Source organism: Chanos chanos, chromosome 8, assembly GCF_902362185.1.
Source record: "Chanos chanos chromosome 8, fChaCha1.1, whole genome shotgun sequence".
NCBI lineage: Eukaryota > Metazoa > Chordata > Actinopteri > Gonorynchiformes > Chanidae > Chanos > Chanos chanos.
The window spans coordinates 26375022-26389505 of NC_044502.1; the positions used below are offsets into that span (position 1 = coordinate 26375022).

General features: G+C 41.0%; 1 protein-coding gene across 1 annotated transcript in view; it reads right to left on the reverse strand.

Annotated features, from left to right (window-relative positions):
* Positions 1–14484, reverse strand: part of npas2 (neuronal PAS domain protein 2) — a 64520-nt gene that overhangs the window by 8635 nt on the left and 41401 nt on the right. The window contains exons 2-13 of the mRNA XM_030781246.1: positions 12768–13168; positions 12413–12469; positions 11392–11546; positions 10582–10673; positions 9660–9749; positions 8374–8494; positions 6148–6261; positions 4677–4795; positions 2484–2566; positions 1398–1504; positions 437–584; positions 63–144 (exon numbers count right to left, since the gene is read on the reverse strand). Coding sequence (XP_030637106.1) covers positions 63–144; positions 437–584; positions 1398–1504; positions 2484–2566; positions 4677–4795; positions 6148–6261; positions 8374–8494; positions 9660–9749; positions 10582–10673; positions 11392–11546; positions 12413–12469; positions 12768–12841 — 1242 coding nt within the window. The 5' untranslated portion in view covers positions 12842–13168. The remainder of the gene's footprint in view (positions 1–62; positions 145–436; positions 585–1397; positions 1505–2483; positions 2567–4676; positions 4796–6147; positions 6262–8373; positions 8495–9659; positions 9750–10581; positions 10674–11391; positions 11547–12412; positions 12470–12767; positions 13169–14484) is intronic.

Below are 14484 nucleotides of genomic sequence, written 5' to 3' on the forward strand. Positions count from 1 at the left end.
ATTACACAGACACACAGAGACAAAGATGCCTCTCTCTTTATAGAGGATGAGACGTTTCGTACCTTTATAGAAGAGGTGGCCATGTCAGAGGAGCTCTCCTCCAGCCCAAACTCTCTTCTCCTCTCGGCTCGCACCTCTGCATAGCTACACACACCAAAGAAATCATTTCATATCAAATACCTGCACATCACTCCAGCTTCAAGTATGTAATTGTTAGTAATGGGTAATGTAACCAAACTGAGTTCTATTACTTTACTAACAGACATATGACATATGAACACACAACAAAAACTGGCCAGTAGATGGAGCTAAAACTCAGTTTGTGCCGCTGTCTCACATCTACACCTGTTCCTTAGGTGCTTCTGAATAGGTCCTTTTACCCATTCTGTTTGTGTATGTGTATGTGTGTGTGTGTGTGTGTGTGTGTGTTTAGTACCTGACGACAGTGTGTGTGCAGACAATAAACTCCGGTTTGGAGTTCCACTGGTGGTAGGTGATGTAGTAGTGTGTCTGAAGCCAGATCCACTGTTGGCCTTTAGTCAGGAAACGGTAGTAACACGACTTTCCCTTCCCAAACTGCATCACTGCATACACACACACACACACACACACACAGGTAAGAGGATGAGGGATATTTGATTAGTTACCACATTCAAACAAGAACAATGAAGTAATACAAATTTATGTTTCACAAAATTAACCTTTGTAACAGGAGAAACTGGTCATCCACTGATCCCCCAGAGGACAGTTCATGTCAGTAACAAACCTCCTGTCCTTTTATCAGAGATAAACCTCCAAAACTGAACTTAAGTCTTTTATCAGTGATAAACCTTTCCAAAACACTGAACTGAAGTCTTTTATCAGAGATAAACCTCCAAAATTGAACTAAAGTCTTATTGGAGATAAAGGACTCGGCACAGAATGAAAAAATGTAAATGTATTTAATAAATGTCAACGAAGAATTCTGTATAAATGCAATAAAAAGCATTTTATAACACATATGCCAAAAAGTACTTTGAGTAAGTCTCTGTTTGAAATAAGCACACACACACACATACACGCGCGCACACACGCACACACACACAAAAACATGTCCAGCCCCAGTGTATTCCAGTATGCTGCTGTAACTACAACACATTGACCTATTTAAGGCTGAAATGAGTGTGTGACAGAGAAAGAGACAGAGCAGCAGAGAAAAAGATGAATACCAGACACTGAAAAGACCAAAGAACAGAGAGAGGGAGGGAGAAAGAGAGAGAGAGAGAGAGAGAGAGAGAGAAATATGGGCAGGGAAAGACAGTGGGAGAGAGAAAGAAGGAGAGAGAGACAGAAATAAGAGAGAGAAAGAGAGACAGGAAAAGGGATAAAAAAAGAGAGAGAGAAAGGGAAACACTTACATTGTTTGTGACACTGCGCTATAAGCTCCAGGTCGTCCACATGATAGTAATCGTAACCTGAGGTTCCCAGTACCTCAAAAGGCAAATAGCCAATGATGGGAGAGGCTCTGAAAATAACGACACAAAACCAAATTAATGACAAGAACACACACACTCACACACACACACACATACACACATGCACATACACATACACATACACACACATAGACACACACACTTATGTGTGCATGTGTATTTTCATGTGTGTTGTGCTATCATTACGGTTATTTAATGCAGTGCAGTTATTTAATGCAGATGCAGTGTATGTGTGTGTGTGTGTGTGTGTGTGTGTGTGTGTGTGTGTGTGTGTGTGTGTGCATGTGTGTGTGTCTGTGTGTGTGTGTCCATGTGTGTGGATGCGTGTGTGTAAGCAGAGAGGAGACAGGCATGCCACTCCGTCAGTAGGGGTCTGACAGGAGAGTGTGAGTATCCAATTATAGCCCTACAGGGGACAGGACATCCTGTCTTTATAGTGAGTCCTGAGTTCTACACACACACACACACACACTTTATTACATAACGGAGGATGAGATTAGATTCAGACAGGGAGGGGAGCACATTCAGGTTATTCAGATGACTTCACATGAGTGAGACTGAGTGGAGTCGCACTTCACATCTACAAAAGCCAAGTAATCAGAGTGGCGGAGTCAGGGGGAGTCAAAGTCAAGGGGCTTGGGGAATAATTATGTATTTGATTTGATTTGATACACACGTGTCTTGAGTCACAGGCATGAAAAAAAGAGTCTGAACTACATGAGTCACATTCAGAATCCCATGTAACAGCTGAAAGTGTCAATTAAGGACTAATAAGGGTATATGCAAAGCTTCCTCTAATGAGTCATAAAAAGAGTCAAAGTCAGAGGATTCAACAGACACCGTTCAGACACTGATTCCAATTCAGAATTATGACTATAAAATCAGTAATAATATTACTCATATTTGTGTAAATGCAGTCTGAATTAGAATCAGTGTCAGTTTAATGATTAAGGAGTCAGGATGACACGTCTCCTGAAACACGTATAAGAGTCAAAGACTGGATCTCACCTGTGATCTAAAAACAGGAACTTCCATTCAAGGCTATGTCTGGAGGTAAACTCATCACACAGGTCTTCAACATTACACAGGTCCTGTGGACACACACACACACACAAACACACACAGTTTTTGCAGTAATTTGACAGTTTGAAAGCTTTTGTAAGAGGCTTCCTCTTAGGATGAGGTGGGCTGAACAACATCTCTGCTCTTTGCTACTGTATTTTCTCTCCTTCAAAAATTCTCAGAAGAAACTAGGGCTCTGTTGGGTCTGACCCGCTGGTCCAAACAGAAGTAGTGATTAGCACTGATTCAATAAGGCAAGGTCCAGGTCAGCAGTATAGAGAGTCAGCAGTATAGACAGTTCACAGCCGACATCACAGTCCAACCAATTGCTTCTCATTTTTTACTGTGTTTAACTGATTCACGTTTTTAAAATGTAACAAAGTCTCATCCCAATGTAGACAGCTGAAACATAATATAGGATCAGTAACTGTTTGGAACAAGAAAATCAGAAATCTAAATTCTAAAGTTTTAAAAAAAAATCTCCAAACAAATCACTATATCGTGTTTTTCCTAGGCTGCCACACAATTGGCCCAATGAAATGTGAGGACTCATTTCTGTCTCAATCTAATCAGAGATCCTAATGTAAAAACTGCTCATGTTAACTAAGGTTCTGATGTAAAAACTTTGCATGTTAACTAAGGTTCTAATGTAAAAACTGCCCATGTTATCTGAGGTTCTAATGTGAAAACTGCCCGTGTTATCTGAGGTTCTAATGTGAAAACTGTCCAGGTTAACTGAGTTTCTAATGTAAAAACTGCCCATGTTATCTGAGGTTCTAATGTAAAAACTGCCCATGTTATCTGAGGTTCTAATGTGAAAACTGCCTGTTAACTAAGGTTCTAGAGTAAAAACTGTCCACGTTAACTTAGTTTCTAATGTAAAAACTGCCTATGTTAACTGACATTCTAATGTAAAAACTGCCCATGTTATCTGACATTCTAATGGAAAAACTGCCCATGTTAACGGAACTTCTAATGTGAAAACTGCCCATGTTAACGGAGGTTCTAATGTAAAAACTGCCCATGTTAACTGACATTCTAATGTAAAAACTGCCCATGTTATCTGAGTTTCTAATGTGAAAACTGCCCATGTTAACGGAGGTTCTAATGTAAAAACTGCCCATGTTAACTGACATTCTAATATAAAAACTGCCCATGTTATCTGAGGTTCTAATGTAAAAACTGCCCATCTTATCTGAGGTTCTAATGTAAAAACTGCCCATGTTAACGGAGGTTCTAATGTGAAAACCGCCCATGTTATCTGAGGTTCTGATGTAAAAACTGCTCATGTCATGTGACATTCTAATGTAAAAACTGCCCATGTTATCTGAGGTTCTAATGGAAAAACTGCCCATGTTAACTGAGGTTCTAATGGAAAAACTGCCCATGTTATCTGAGGTTCTAATGTGAAAACTGCCCATGTTATCTGAGGTTCTAATGTGAAAACTGTCCAGGTTAATTGAGTTTCTAACATAAAAACTGCCCATGTTATCTGAGGTTCTAATGTGAAAACTGTCCAGGTTAATTGAGTTTCTAACATAAAAACTGCCCATGTTATCTGAGGTTCTAATGTAAAAACTGCCCATGTTATCTGAGGTTCTAATGTGAAAACTGCCTGTTAACTAATGTTCTAATGTAAAAACTGTCCAGGTTAACTGAGTTTCTAATGTAAAAACTGCCCATGTTAACTGACATTCTAATGTAAAAACTGCCCATGTTAATGGAGGTTCTAATGTAAAAACTGGCTGTTAACTAAGGTTCTAATGTAAAAACTGCCCATGTTAACTGACATTCTAATGTAAAAACTGCCCATGTTAACGGAGGTTCTAATGTAAAAACTGCCCATGTTATCTGAGGTTCTAATGTAGAAACTGCCCATTTTAATGGAGGTTCTAATGTAAAAACCGCCCCTGTTATCTGAGGTTCTACTGTAAAAACTGCCCATGTTATCTGACATTCTAATGTAAAAACTGCCCATGTTAATGGAGGTTCTGATGGAAAAACTGCCCATGTTAACAGAGGTTCTCATGGAAAAACTGAGCGGACTTTTACTGTGAAAAGAAGAGGAAATGTAGAGCGGAGGCTGAGATGTCTTTAACAGTTAAGTGTAACATGGAGCCAAGGTTTTTGCTTACTCACCTTAAGGAATTGTGGGGTGACCAGTCTAACAGTGGCCACCAGACAGACCTGCTCCTCCAGAGATGACTGTAGCGTCCGAGGGAAGGTCAACTCGTAGCCGTTACATGATGACGTAGGCACTGTAAATCAAACGATATGGACTCAGTCAAAAAGTGTGGCTACACACGTGTATGTGTGTAAGTGCAAAGTGTATATATCACAGTCATGTCACTGTCAGATCACATATTCACTATAACAGAACATGAGAACAGTGCCACTGCGAAACAACAAGGGGTAAAATGGTTTTATAGGAGAGCAATAACTGTGGTTCTGTGATCTTCGGTTCGGTTCGGTTCACCGTAAATGTCTAGTGAACCATCAATTTTTTTCTTTTTCTTTTTTTTTTTCAATGCCGAATCATATGTGGAGTACATACACTTAGTACAGGAGAATATTCCACACTGTTTGTGCTTTTGGTCATTAAGAGTAACATTAATCACAATTTAAAGCTTGTACACCTTTTCTTTTTGTTTTTATTTTTTGTTTTTTATCGCAAGAAAATTTATGAACCATACTTCTCATACGGTCTCAATACAGAAACAGAAGCGAGAAATATCATCCTAATGTAAATCATGTAAATGTAAAGCTGGTATGTGAGGAAATATACAATATTCCTCTACCTACAGCTTCAAAAATGCTCTGGAAAGGTCTGTTACCACTGAGAAAAACTATGACTGCCATAACACAAAAAAACCGTAATCCAACACGTCACACTTCCTGAATGTTTCCAGTATGATAAAATATTCTTATTTACATCACATATTACACGTTTCAATTACATTATAGCCAATGCTCTAGTTCTATAATATCCATTTCTCATGGTACAAAATGAAAAATGGCAGCCAGTCTAGTCTGAGGGACAGACATATCTATAAAAATCGCTCTGCATCGGCAGGATGTCTCAAAGTCAAATGAGAGATAAAATGATTGAGCTGTTTGTTTATTTCTACAGACTTGGCAGAGATTCCTCAATTTCTACATTACCCCACTTAACCCGCCTTCTTGGTCAAGATGTCACAATGGCATGACATTCTATAATGCAAATGAGGAGAGCAACCAATGACTAGGGGCACATGCAAATTTTCATCTGACTGTTGCAGATAAAGTGCAGATAAAGCGCTGAGGAACTCTGTCCCTCTTCCACCTCTCTCTCTCTCTCTCTCTCTCTCAGTGTAGACGTGTGTCATACTCCATGTGTCTATTGCCATACAAAAGATGCTTTTTTTCACCGACAGAACCTATCATCGGCGTAACAAAGTACACTCTACATACAAGAAATGAACACACGAATCAGAATGACATATCATTAGCTCTGGGGATACCAGAAACAACAATAACCATCTTTTTGTCAGTGAATGGATTTATTTAGCTCATGCTCTCTTACATTCTGGGATAGGCAGTGTTCGGAGAGGTATGGAAAAACATGACTTACCATTGTTATGAAATCTGAAGTCTCCGACAAACTTGACATATTCGTATGTGGGAGGTTCCTTTGGATCTATGTTTCCTCTGGCTAAATGACAGCAAAACTCAATGTGTGCCTCATCTAAGAGGAGCAAGTGAAAAGAGAGATGGGGTGTGACAATTATTGGTAACACAACAATTGAACTTGACTGGCATTATGCTTTTACAGAGGAGAGAAAGACACAAGAGTGTAATAAACCAGAGGTCCTTTACAATCCAGTCACAATTTCCATCCAGACTTATCAGTATAACAAAGATGCATACACACACACATACACAAAGTGAAAGAGAGTGAGAGAGAGAGAGTGTGAGAGAGAGAGAGGAGGGGGCAGAGAAAGAGAGAGAGATGGGAAGAGAAAGAGAGAGATGATTGTCTCGGATACTCCTGGTCCCTTTCCAATAGACAGGCAGCTATAGAGCACGCTGCTTTGCCTAATTAACCACACCTGCCCTACTGACACACACACACACACAGCAGTTTGTTTGTGTGCGCGCGTGTGCATGTGTGTGTGTGTGTGTGTGTGTGTGTGTGTGTGTGCGTATGTATGTCTGCACGTGCGTGCGTGTGCATGCATGTGTCTGTGTGTGTGTGTGCGTGCGTGTGTATGCCTGTGCGTGTGTGTGCGTATGCGTGTTTGTGTCTGTGTGTGTGTGTGTGCATGTGTGTGTGTGAGTGCGCCTGTGTGTTTATATGGTGTTGCAGGGATGTGACGGTGAAGGGGGGCGGGAGGGTGGCAGGGGGGGGGGGTCTGGACAGAGAGCATTGACACTGATAATGGGGGTCAAACTGTTGATGTTTACAGTTACGATAGTACATGCGATGATTATTATGACCTTTATGACAATAACAATACTGCCCCCCCTCTCTCTCTACAGTCTCTTTATGATGCCACAGGGGTGAGGAGATTAAGGTCAGAACCTAGATTCACCGCAGGTACCATAACACAGATTAACCGAGTTATGGCGTTACGGTGACGGACACAATGATGCTATAATTACCCCCCCCCCCCAGCCTAATCATAGCAACATCCAGCACCAATCCAATCACACAGCACAACCAGATTGGCTCATCGCCTCTAATTTTACTGAGCCAAGTACAAGCCAAGGCAGTACGAGGAATAGCTGTGTCAGTGTGTGTGTGTGTGTGTGTGTGTGTGTGTTTGTATGTATATGTGCATGTGTGTGTGTGTGTGAGAGTTTGTATGTATACATGTATATATGTGAATGTGTGTGTGTTAGCAGAGCATTTGCAGAGCACAGTGGTCTCTAGTGTAATTTGTATAGCAGTCTGCGTCCACTGGCAGCTGAGAGCTTTGATATTTAATTCATGAAGACATCTCTCTTAAAAGTAGTGAAATAGCCAACATCAAACAGCCGAAAGGTCGAGCCCTTCCTCTTCACAGGCCAAATGCATTAACGAAAATAAAAGCACAAGGACAATGGAAACTTCCAGAACAGCTCAGCTCTATTCACAGACCAACTAACTGACAAAGCTCTCCCCAGTGCACTGATAGAGAAAGTGAACGCTGTTATAGCTCCTTCTCCTCCACTTCTATTCTTATGTTTTCTTTTCCCTTCTTTTCTTTCCTACTCTGCTATTTTCTTTTGGCATCTCTAGAAGGGCAGAGGCCCATGAACACTTGATAACTACCAAAAAAAGAAAGTGTTACTGTAAAAAAATGAGCAAATCAATAAAGGAAAGAGATCAGTTCACCTCAGGCTTAACCAACGAAGGTCAGACTCCTATTCATCTATAAACCATGGGTGTATATGCGTGTGCATGTGCGTGTGAGTGTACGTGTGTGTGCGTGGGCAGTTATAACCTCCAGTCTAGGAGTATGTAGATGAGTGGGTGTCGACATAAGTGACTGCGCGCGCGCGTGTGTGAGTGCGCGTGTATGTGTGTGCGTGTATGTGTGCATGTGTATGTTTGTTTGTATGCATGTACGTGTGTGTGTGTGTGTGTATATGTGTATGTGTGTTTATGTGTGAGTGTGTGTGTGTGTGTGTGTTTGTGTATTAGCGTAGTGTTCATGTATGTGTGTGCGTGTATGTGTGCATGTGTATGTTTGTTTGTATGCATGTACGTGTGTGTGTGTGTGTATATGTGTATGTGTGTTTATGTGTGAGTGTGTGTGTTTGTGTATTAGCGTAGTGTTCATGTATGTGTGTGTGTGTGTGTGCTTTAACTCACTGTCAAGAAAGTCTGCGGTGATGGGGTCAGTCATCAGCATGTGTGAAGAGAGGAGTTTGTAGACCTCTCCATGCTCTCGTTCCGGAAGGAAATTCAGGATGTTTTGGTCCACCATATCTGACTGAGACAGAAAAAGAGCAACAGCCAGGTCACTGTCAGTCAGCCACCCACGCTAAGGTCCAATACAACCGCCATTCCAGCAAAACATATATCACATCACAGGATCACAACAGCAACAATACACACACTGTTCCCCCTTCATTAAATTACCTCCATTCTTTAGGTTGGGAAATACCCTAAAGCAATATAATCATCGGACAAAAGCCAGGCTATTTATTGTACACCATAAGCAAAGCACTATTAATAACTAAACAACGGCAAAACAGCCTAAAAGGCATGATGCCCCTGAGTTTACCATGTTTCACTGGAACAAAGGCTACATACTGTTTCTAAATAGCCTCCATTCTCATAAGGACAAGATCCAACTATAAGCAGATCCCACTAGATCTAAACACAATAAAATATGTATTATTGCAGGTTGTGTTCTTAAAACATATTATAGAAATTCCATGCGAATACATGGAATATTTAAAGGTCTGCCGTCTGTCTGATGCATGTCAAAGTTGATGATATCTACTAAGGAAGTCAGGATCCTGTCCAATTAAATTACTGCCTATCTGGCAGAATAATTAAGGGCACAAGCCAAGTGTGTGACTCGTCTGGGAGTCCTAACAACTTTTCTAAGAATTTCCATTCAAATGAATCTTTCTATAAGAGGAGCTAATCATGTTAAACAGGGTCTTATTCAAGGTGAAATTATATCAGTGGAAATATGGTTTCACGGTTAATGAATAAAAACCACACGTAATTCTCCAAAACTGTTCTTCCATTACCCTCAGTGTGTGTGTGTGTGTGTGTGTGTGTGTGTTTGTGTAGACATGAGTGTGTAGACTCTGTGTATGTGCGTGTGAGTGTGTGTTAGTGTGTGTCTGTAAGTGTACATGTGTGTACACAGGAGTGTGCAGGCTGTGCCTGTGTGTCACGTCCTTGCAAAACTTTGGATTTTGACAAAGGAAAGTTTTTTTCTAGCTCTTAATCATTCCCATCTCCATAGCAACCTATCTGGCATAGAACATAAATCATAGTTCTCCTAAGGCTGTAATTACACTGAACATATTTGATGGATCAAATTATGCTTTAATTTCTCAATTTTTGGGCACATAGCCCTAGGACTCCTGAGTGCCCTGATTGGTTTATCAAAGAGCTGAATCCCCACCCCCTCTTACCGGCAAATGGCCAATGAGAGATGAGACACTATCAGACACGTAGATTATATTCCCATCTGTCGTGAGTGCTATGAGGAAACCATCTAATGCCTGATAGGAAAAATAAATAAAAACAAAACATGTAAACAAATTCATATAACATATGGGACATCTGAACAGCTTTATCTTCCTCTAGTGTTGGTATTAAAAATGGCTTGATTTTCAATGACATGTTAGCTAAGTTCTCCTTATAATGTGCTTAATTATGTGCCAACTTTACCATACAACACAATTATCAAGTTAATGAACAAATCAACGACATGATGGATTTAGTCAAAAATTAATTTATGTTCACTTAATACAAAAAAAAAACAGAAAAAAACAAGGCTGCACGGTTTTGGTGGATTTCATGAACAATCAGTGTTGTACTGATTAAAAATGTATTGATGAATCAAAAGCAGATAAACAAGACGGGAGAGGTGTGTCACACAGACTCAGATGTTTTTTGTTTTTTTTTTTATCATAGTTTCTAAAGTAATCCAATCTGAGCTATATCCTCTCCTTTACAGAAAAATGATACCATCAGCTCAGTGGTCAAAAGTCCACTGTATTCAATGAGACGCAATTTTCCCTCAAGCTCTCTGACCCCTATGAGGGAGATGAGGTTTGAACTAAATCATATTTCCTGGACTTTCGGCCCTACAGGACTGACTCAGACTTATTCTGTCTGTGTGCTACTTCCTGTGCTTTAATACCACGGCATATTTATAATGCACTTCCTCTCCTCAGGCTTCCAGCAGCCCTGCGGACGCTGTGCAATCCCGTTCTCCATGGTACAGGATGCATACATAAGCCCCAGCAGGGCTGCCTTTGATGGGGCTGCTGATTGAAATAGTGGGCAGAGTGAAAAACGAAAGGGTGTGTTTTTTTTTTTTTTGTCTACCTCAAGCATTAACTGGGTGAATTCCTCGTTACTGAGAAAGGAGGGCTTCCAGTCCTGCCGGATCTCACACGATTCAGTCTGAGCTGTGATCTCTGGAAGACAGGAGAGAACACAGAGATAGAGGGAGAGAGACAGAGAGAGAGAGAGAGTGAGGGGGAGGGAGAGTCAGTGTTTCTGGTGGAAAACATATTTGGAATTCTAATTCTGAGAAAAATCTGACCAATAAACATAATTGAAGTTTATCATGAACACAACAGTTGGGAATACAAATGAACTGAAACATAATGAGTTTGGGGACAATTTACAAAAGCGCATATTTAGAAGTTAAAAGTGTGGAAACGTTCGAAGCTGGGGACATTCGGAATGGTTCACCTTTCTGACATACTGGGTGAGGATAAAATATTTTAAAGATTCCACGTGCCGTACACAAAGAATATTACAGATTAAGAATAACGTAAACTGGGAGACTGTAAACTGGGAGTGCATCAGACCGGGGATGATATGGGATGATAGCTGTGAGGTGTGGAAAAACTTGGCAATACAGTTGATAAGGAATACTGAATTTCCTCTAATCTTGAAAACGGAGAAGATCTCTGACTGGCCAGGATGTGGTGGGCGGGGCTGGGAGGAGCAAAGTCTCCTGTTATTTTTTCAGTCTGATTAATGATCAAGGGGAGACCGCAGCCTTCGAGTGTCAGAGGTCAGAGCAAGGCAACGGGGTTAATCCAGCATAGTGGGTGGGATTTTCCTCTTAGCCAATCACTGACGGGCCACTGACAAGCATGTAACTTGTGCGTTCTACCGGCTGACCTTTCTGTTTCTGCAGGAAGTCGATGGTCCTCTGCAGGATGGTGGACTTGTCCATTTTACGGGGGTGTCCCTGCCCCTGCAGCATGGTGCACAGTTCCTTAATGAGCACATTGAACTGGTCTCTGCGCTTCTTCTCCGATTTATTACGGGACGCTCTGAGGGCAGAACACAAACAAACAGGAGTGAGTCTCTCTCTCTGTGTGTGTGTGCGTGTGTGTGTGTGTGTGTGTGTGTGTGTGTGTGTGTGCGTGTGTGTGTGTGTGTGTATGTGTGTGTTTATGTTTCCACCCCTAAGTGAAAGATTAATAAGACATTCAACAGACATTATACATTAGACATGTCACTGCTGACAAAAACATTTGTGTTTACTAGAAAATGATAACACACACACACACACACACACATGCATTATCACTTGTTGTCTTGATGAGAGTGTGTATGTTTGACATTGCTTACTACAGGCTTCACTGAAAGACAGCTCCAATGGGAAAAGCTGTTTCTTGACCTATTTTACTAGTGATAGAAGTCTAGCACTTCACACTTATTCCTTTACACTTACTCTGTCTCTGTCTCTCTTTTAATAGACTCTTTCATAAGACTCTTTTGTGCACAGAGAGAGAGAAGAGGTGAGAAGAGAATAAGAGAACTTTATGTTGTGAAGTCTGAAAAGTCGTCCGACTTAATAAAAAGCTAGAAATTTTCACAAGCCACAAACTTTCTGTAGGCACAGAGATTTGAACATCTCATTAGAGACTGGAAAAAACCCTACATTCATTACACGGACTTTCACATCAACATAAAAAGCAAAAACACACACAGTCATACACATAAATACATACATACACATGAATACACATACACACACATATGTATACAGAGTGTCCTCATAATATGTGTTTCATACACACACAAAAAAAGTACACATCTGTGCATTAAAAAATGCAACAGGCCTCAGTATCACACACACTCACATATCACACCAAAATACACACACACACACATTCACACTTGAGAGATTCACCTTTTTGCTCTGTCTTTCTCATCCTCATCCATTAAGTCGTCCACACAGCTACCAGTGCTGGGGTTAGAGAAAAAGAGAAAAAAGAAAACTATTTCATGCTAAATTCATTATTAACATGAAACAAAATGCAAAAAACTCTCTTTTCTTTACATTAAAATCTTAACAGTTATTAACTTCATCCTGTTCAGACTGAATCACATCTAAATGTGAAACTACGATCAATTTAACAGAATAAGTTTTAAAAAGGGGGGAGGGGCAGATATTCTAGATCTTTTATAAACATAAGTCCAAAGTTTTCTAGACTTTGAGTAAGACAGTTTGTTTTCCTGGGACCAATACTGAAGCATGTACTCACTCCCATTCCCTCCGGTTGGACGGACAAAGGCCACCAAACTCGGAAAGGTTCTCCATGGTCACTCCCTCTCCCATCCAGGCCGACTGTGAAGGCTAGCGTGTCCCATTCGCGCCAGCTGCGCTGAATCCGCCAAAGAAATGATAACCGCTTTCACCTGATCGCTTGCAGCCGTCACCAGCGCTCTGCTGCTTCCGCTACTGCTAACCCACAGGTGGTTAGCCTCCTGGGCTGCACTCGCAAATCTCACCGCACTAGCTAGCGGCTAGCGCTTATCTTCTCAACTGAGGAGGAAAAAACTTCAGCCCCAGATGCCAACTGCCGGTACAGAAACACCAAAATTTCCAAGATGTGTACTCCTCCTGCTCTCCTTATGAGAGCATCAGCCACAGGAAAACCAGGCCCTGCCAAGAAAAGATAACAAGTGAATTTCAGAGAGAGGTCAGTAAAAACAAGCAGGATAGCTATAAAACATTTGACCACAACTTATTGTTTTCCACCATCACAGTGCTGAAATTAAACTTAAACTGAATTAATTTAAGATACTGAGGGGGTGGGGGAGGGGGAATCATTCATTCACACTATGAGTTATGCAGTAGTATCTGCAAAGCGCCAAGTCACTACACACCAGTACACCTCACAACTGTGCACCAGTGACTAACACTAGGTGTGTATGTATGTCAGAGAGAGAGAGAGAGAGAGAGAGAGAGACATCTGAGCTGAAACACCTGAACATAGCCAAATGAATTCCCCTAACATTGTCTGGCAACAATCTATGAGTGTGCTTGAGCTGAGACTTCAGCTCCGAACCATACACACCTCTGCACTGTCACACAGAGCTGCAGGCATATGGCTCGAAGGAAACATTCCAGCGATGCTCTGATGCAACATTTCTCCATTATTATGAAAAATTTTTTGTTTAATTGTTTTAAATTCATTTGGAAAAACTAGATCATTGTCTTTTTGATCGACGATGCTACAACATCATTTTGTTTCACAAACATTTACAAGAAGAAGTTTATAAGTTCATCTCTACCCATGTGGGTAATATAGGAAACATATAATATGGGAAATACATTTTTTTTAATTGGGATTCCAGCATTGGACAGAGACCGATGTAAAGTGCTTAGACCAGGGGTCTCAAACTCCGTTCCTGGAGGGCCAGGGGCCCACTGATTTTTGTTTTCACCTCTTAGTTATCTGTTGATTTTCATCTTGAAAACAGGTGTGGACACTCTTCAGCCAATCAGAGATTCTATTTAGTTGGTCTACAAGAAAAACAGCAGGACCCCCAGCCCTCCAGGACCGGAGTTTGAGACCCCTGGCTTAGACTGTATTGTACATCCCTCACTCTTGTACATCATTTGTGCTCGTCACTCATAATGTAATGTCCTCTTCAATTCAGTGATGAAATACACACAGTCTGTGTAGGCACTCTCTAGTTTCTATAATCAAAATATTAAAGTCTCCTTTCCTTTGGCTAAAGGACAGCCGAGAACATGATCTCATGTAGTGCCAGAGAGAAAAGATCAGAATGTGGAATCCCTATGGAATTTTATAATAACCAAAACATGGAGACGAAAAATAAACCCGCACTGACACCACGGAGATGGCTCTCATGGTTTGACAGGTTACGCAGAGGGAGGCTTCCTTTCAAAACAACACACAAATAGATGCAGTCAAAATGCGCCACACCCCCCCCCCCTTTTTTTTTTAAACC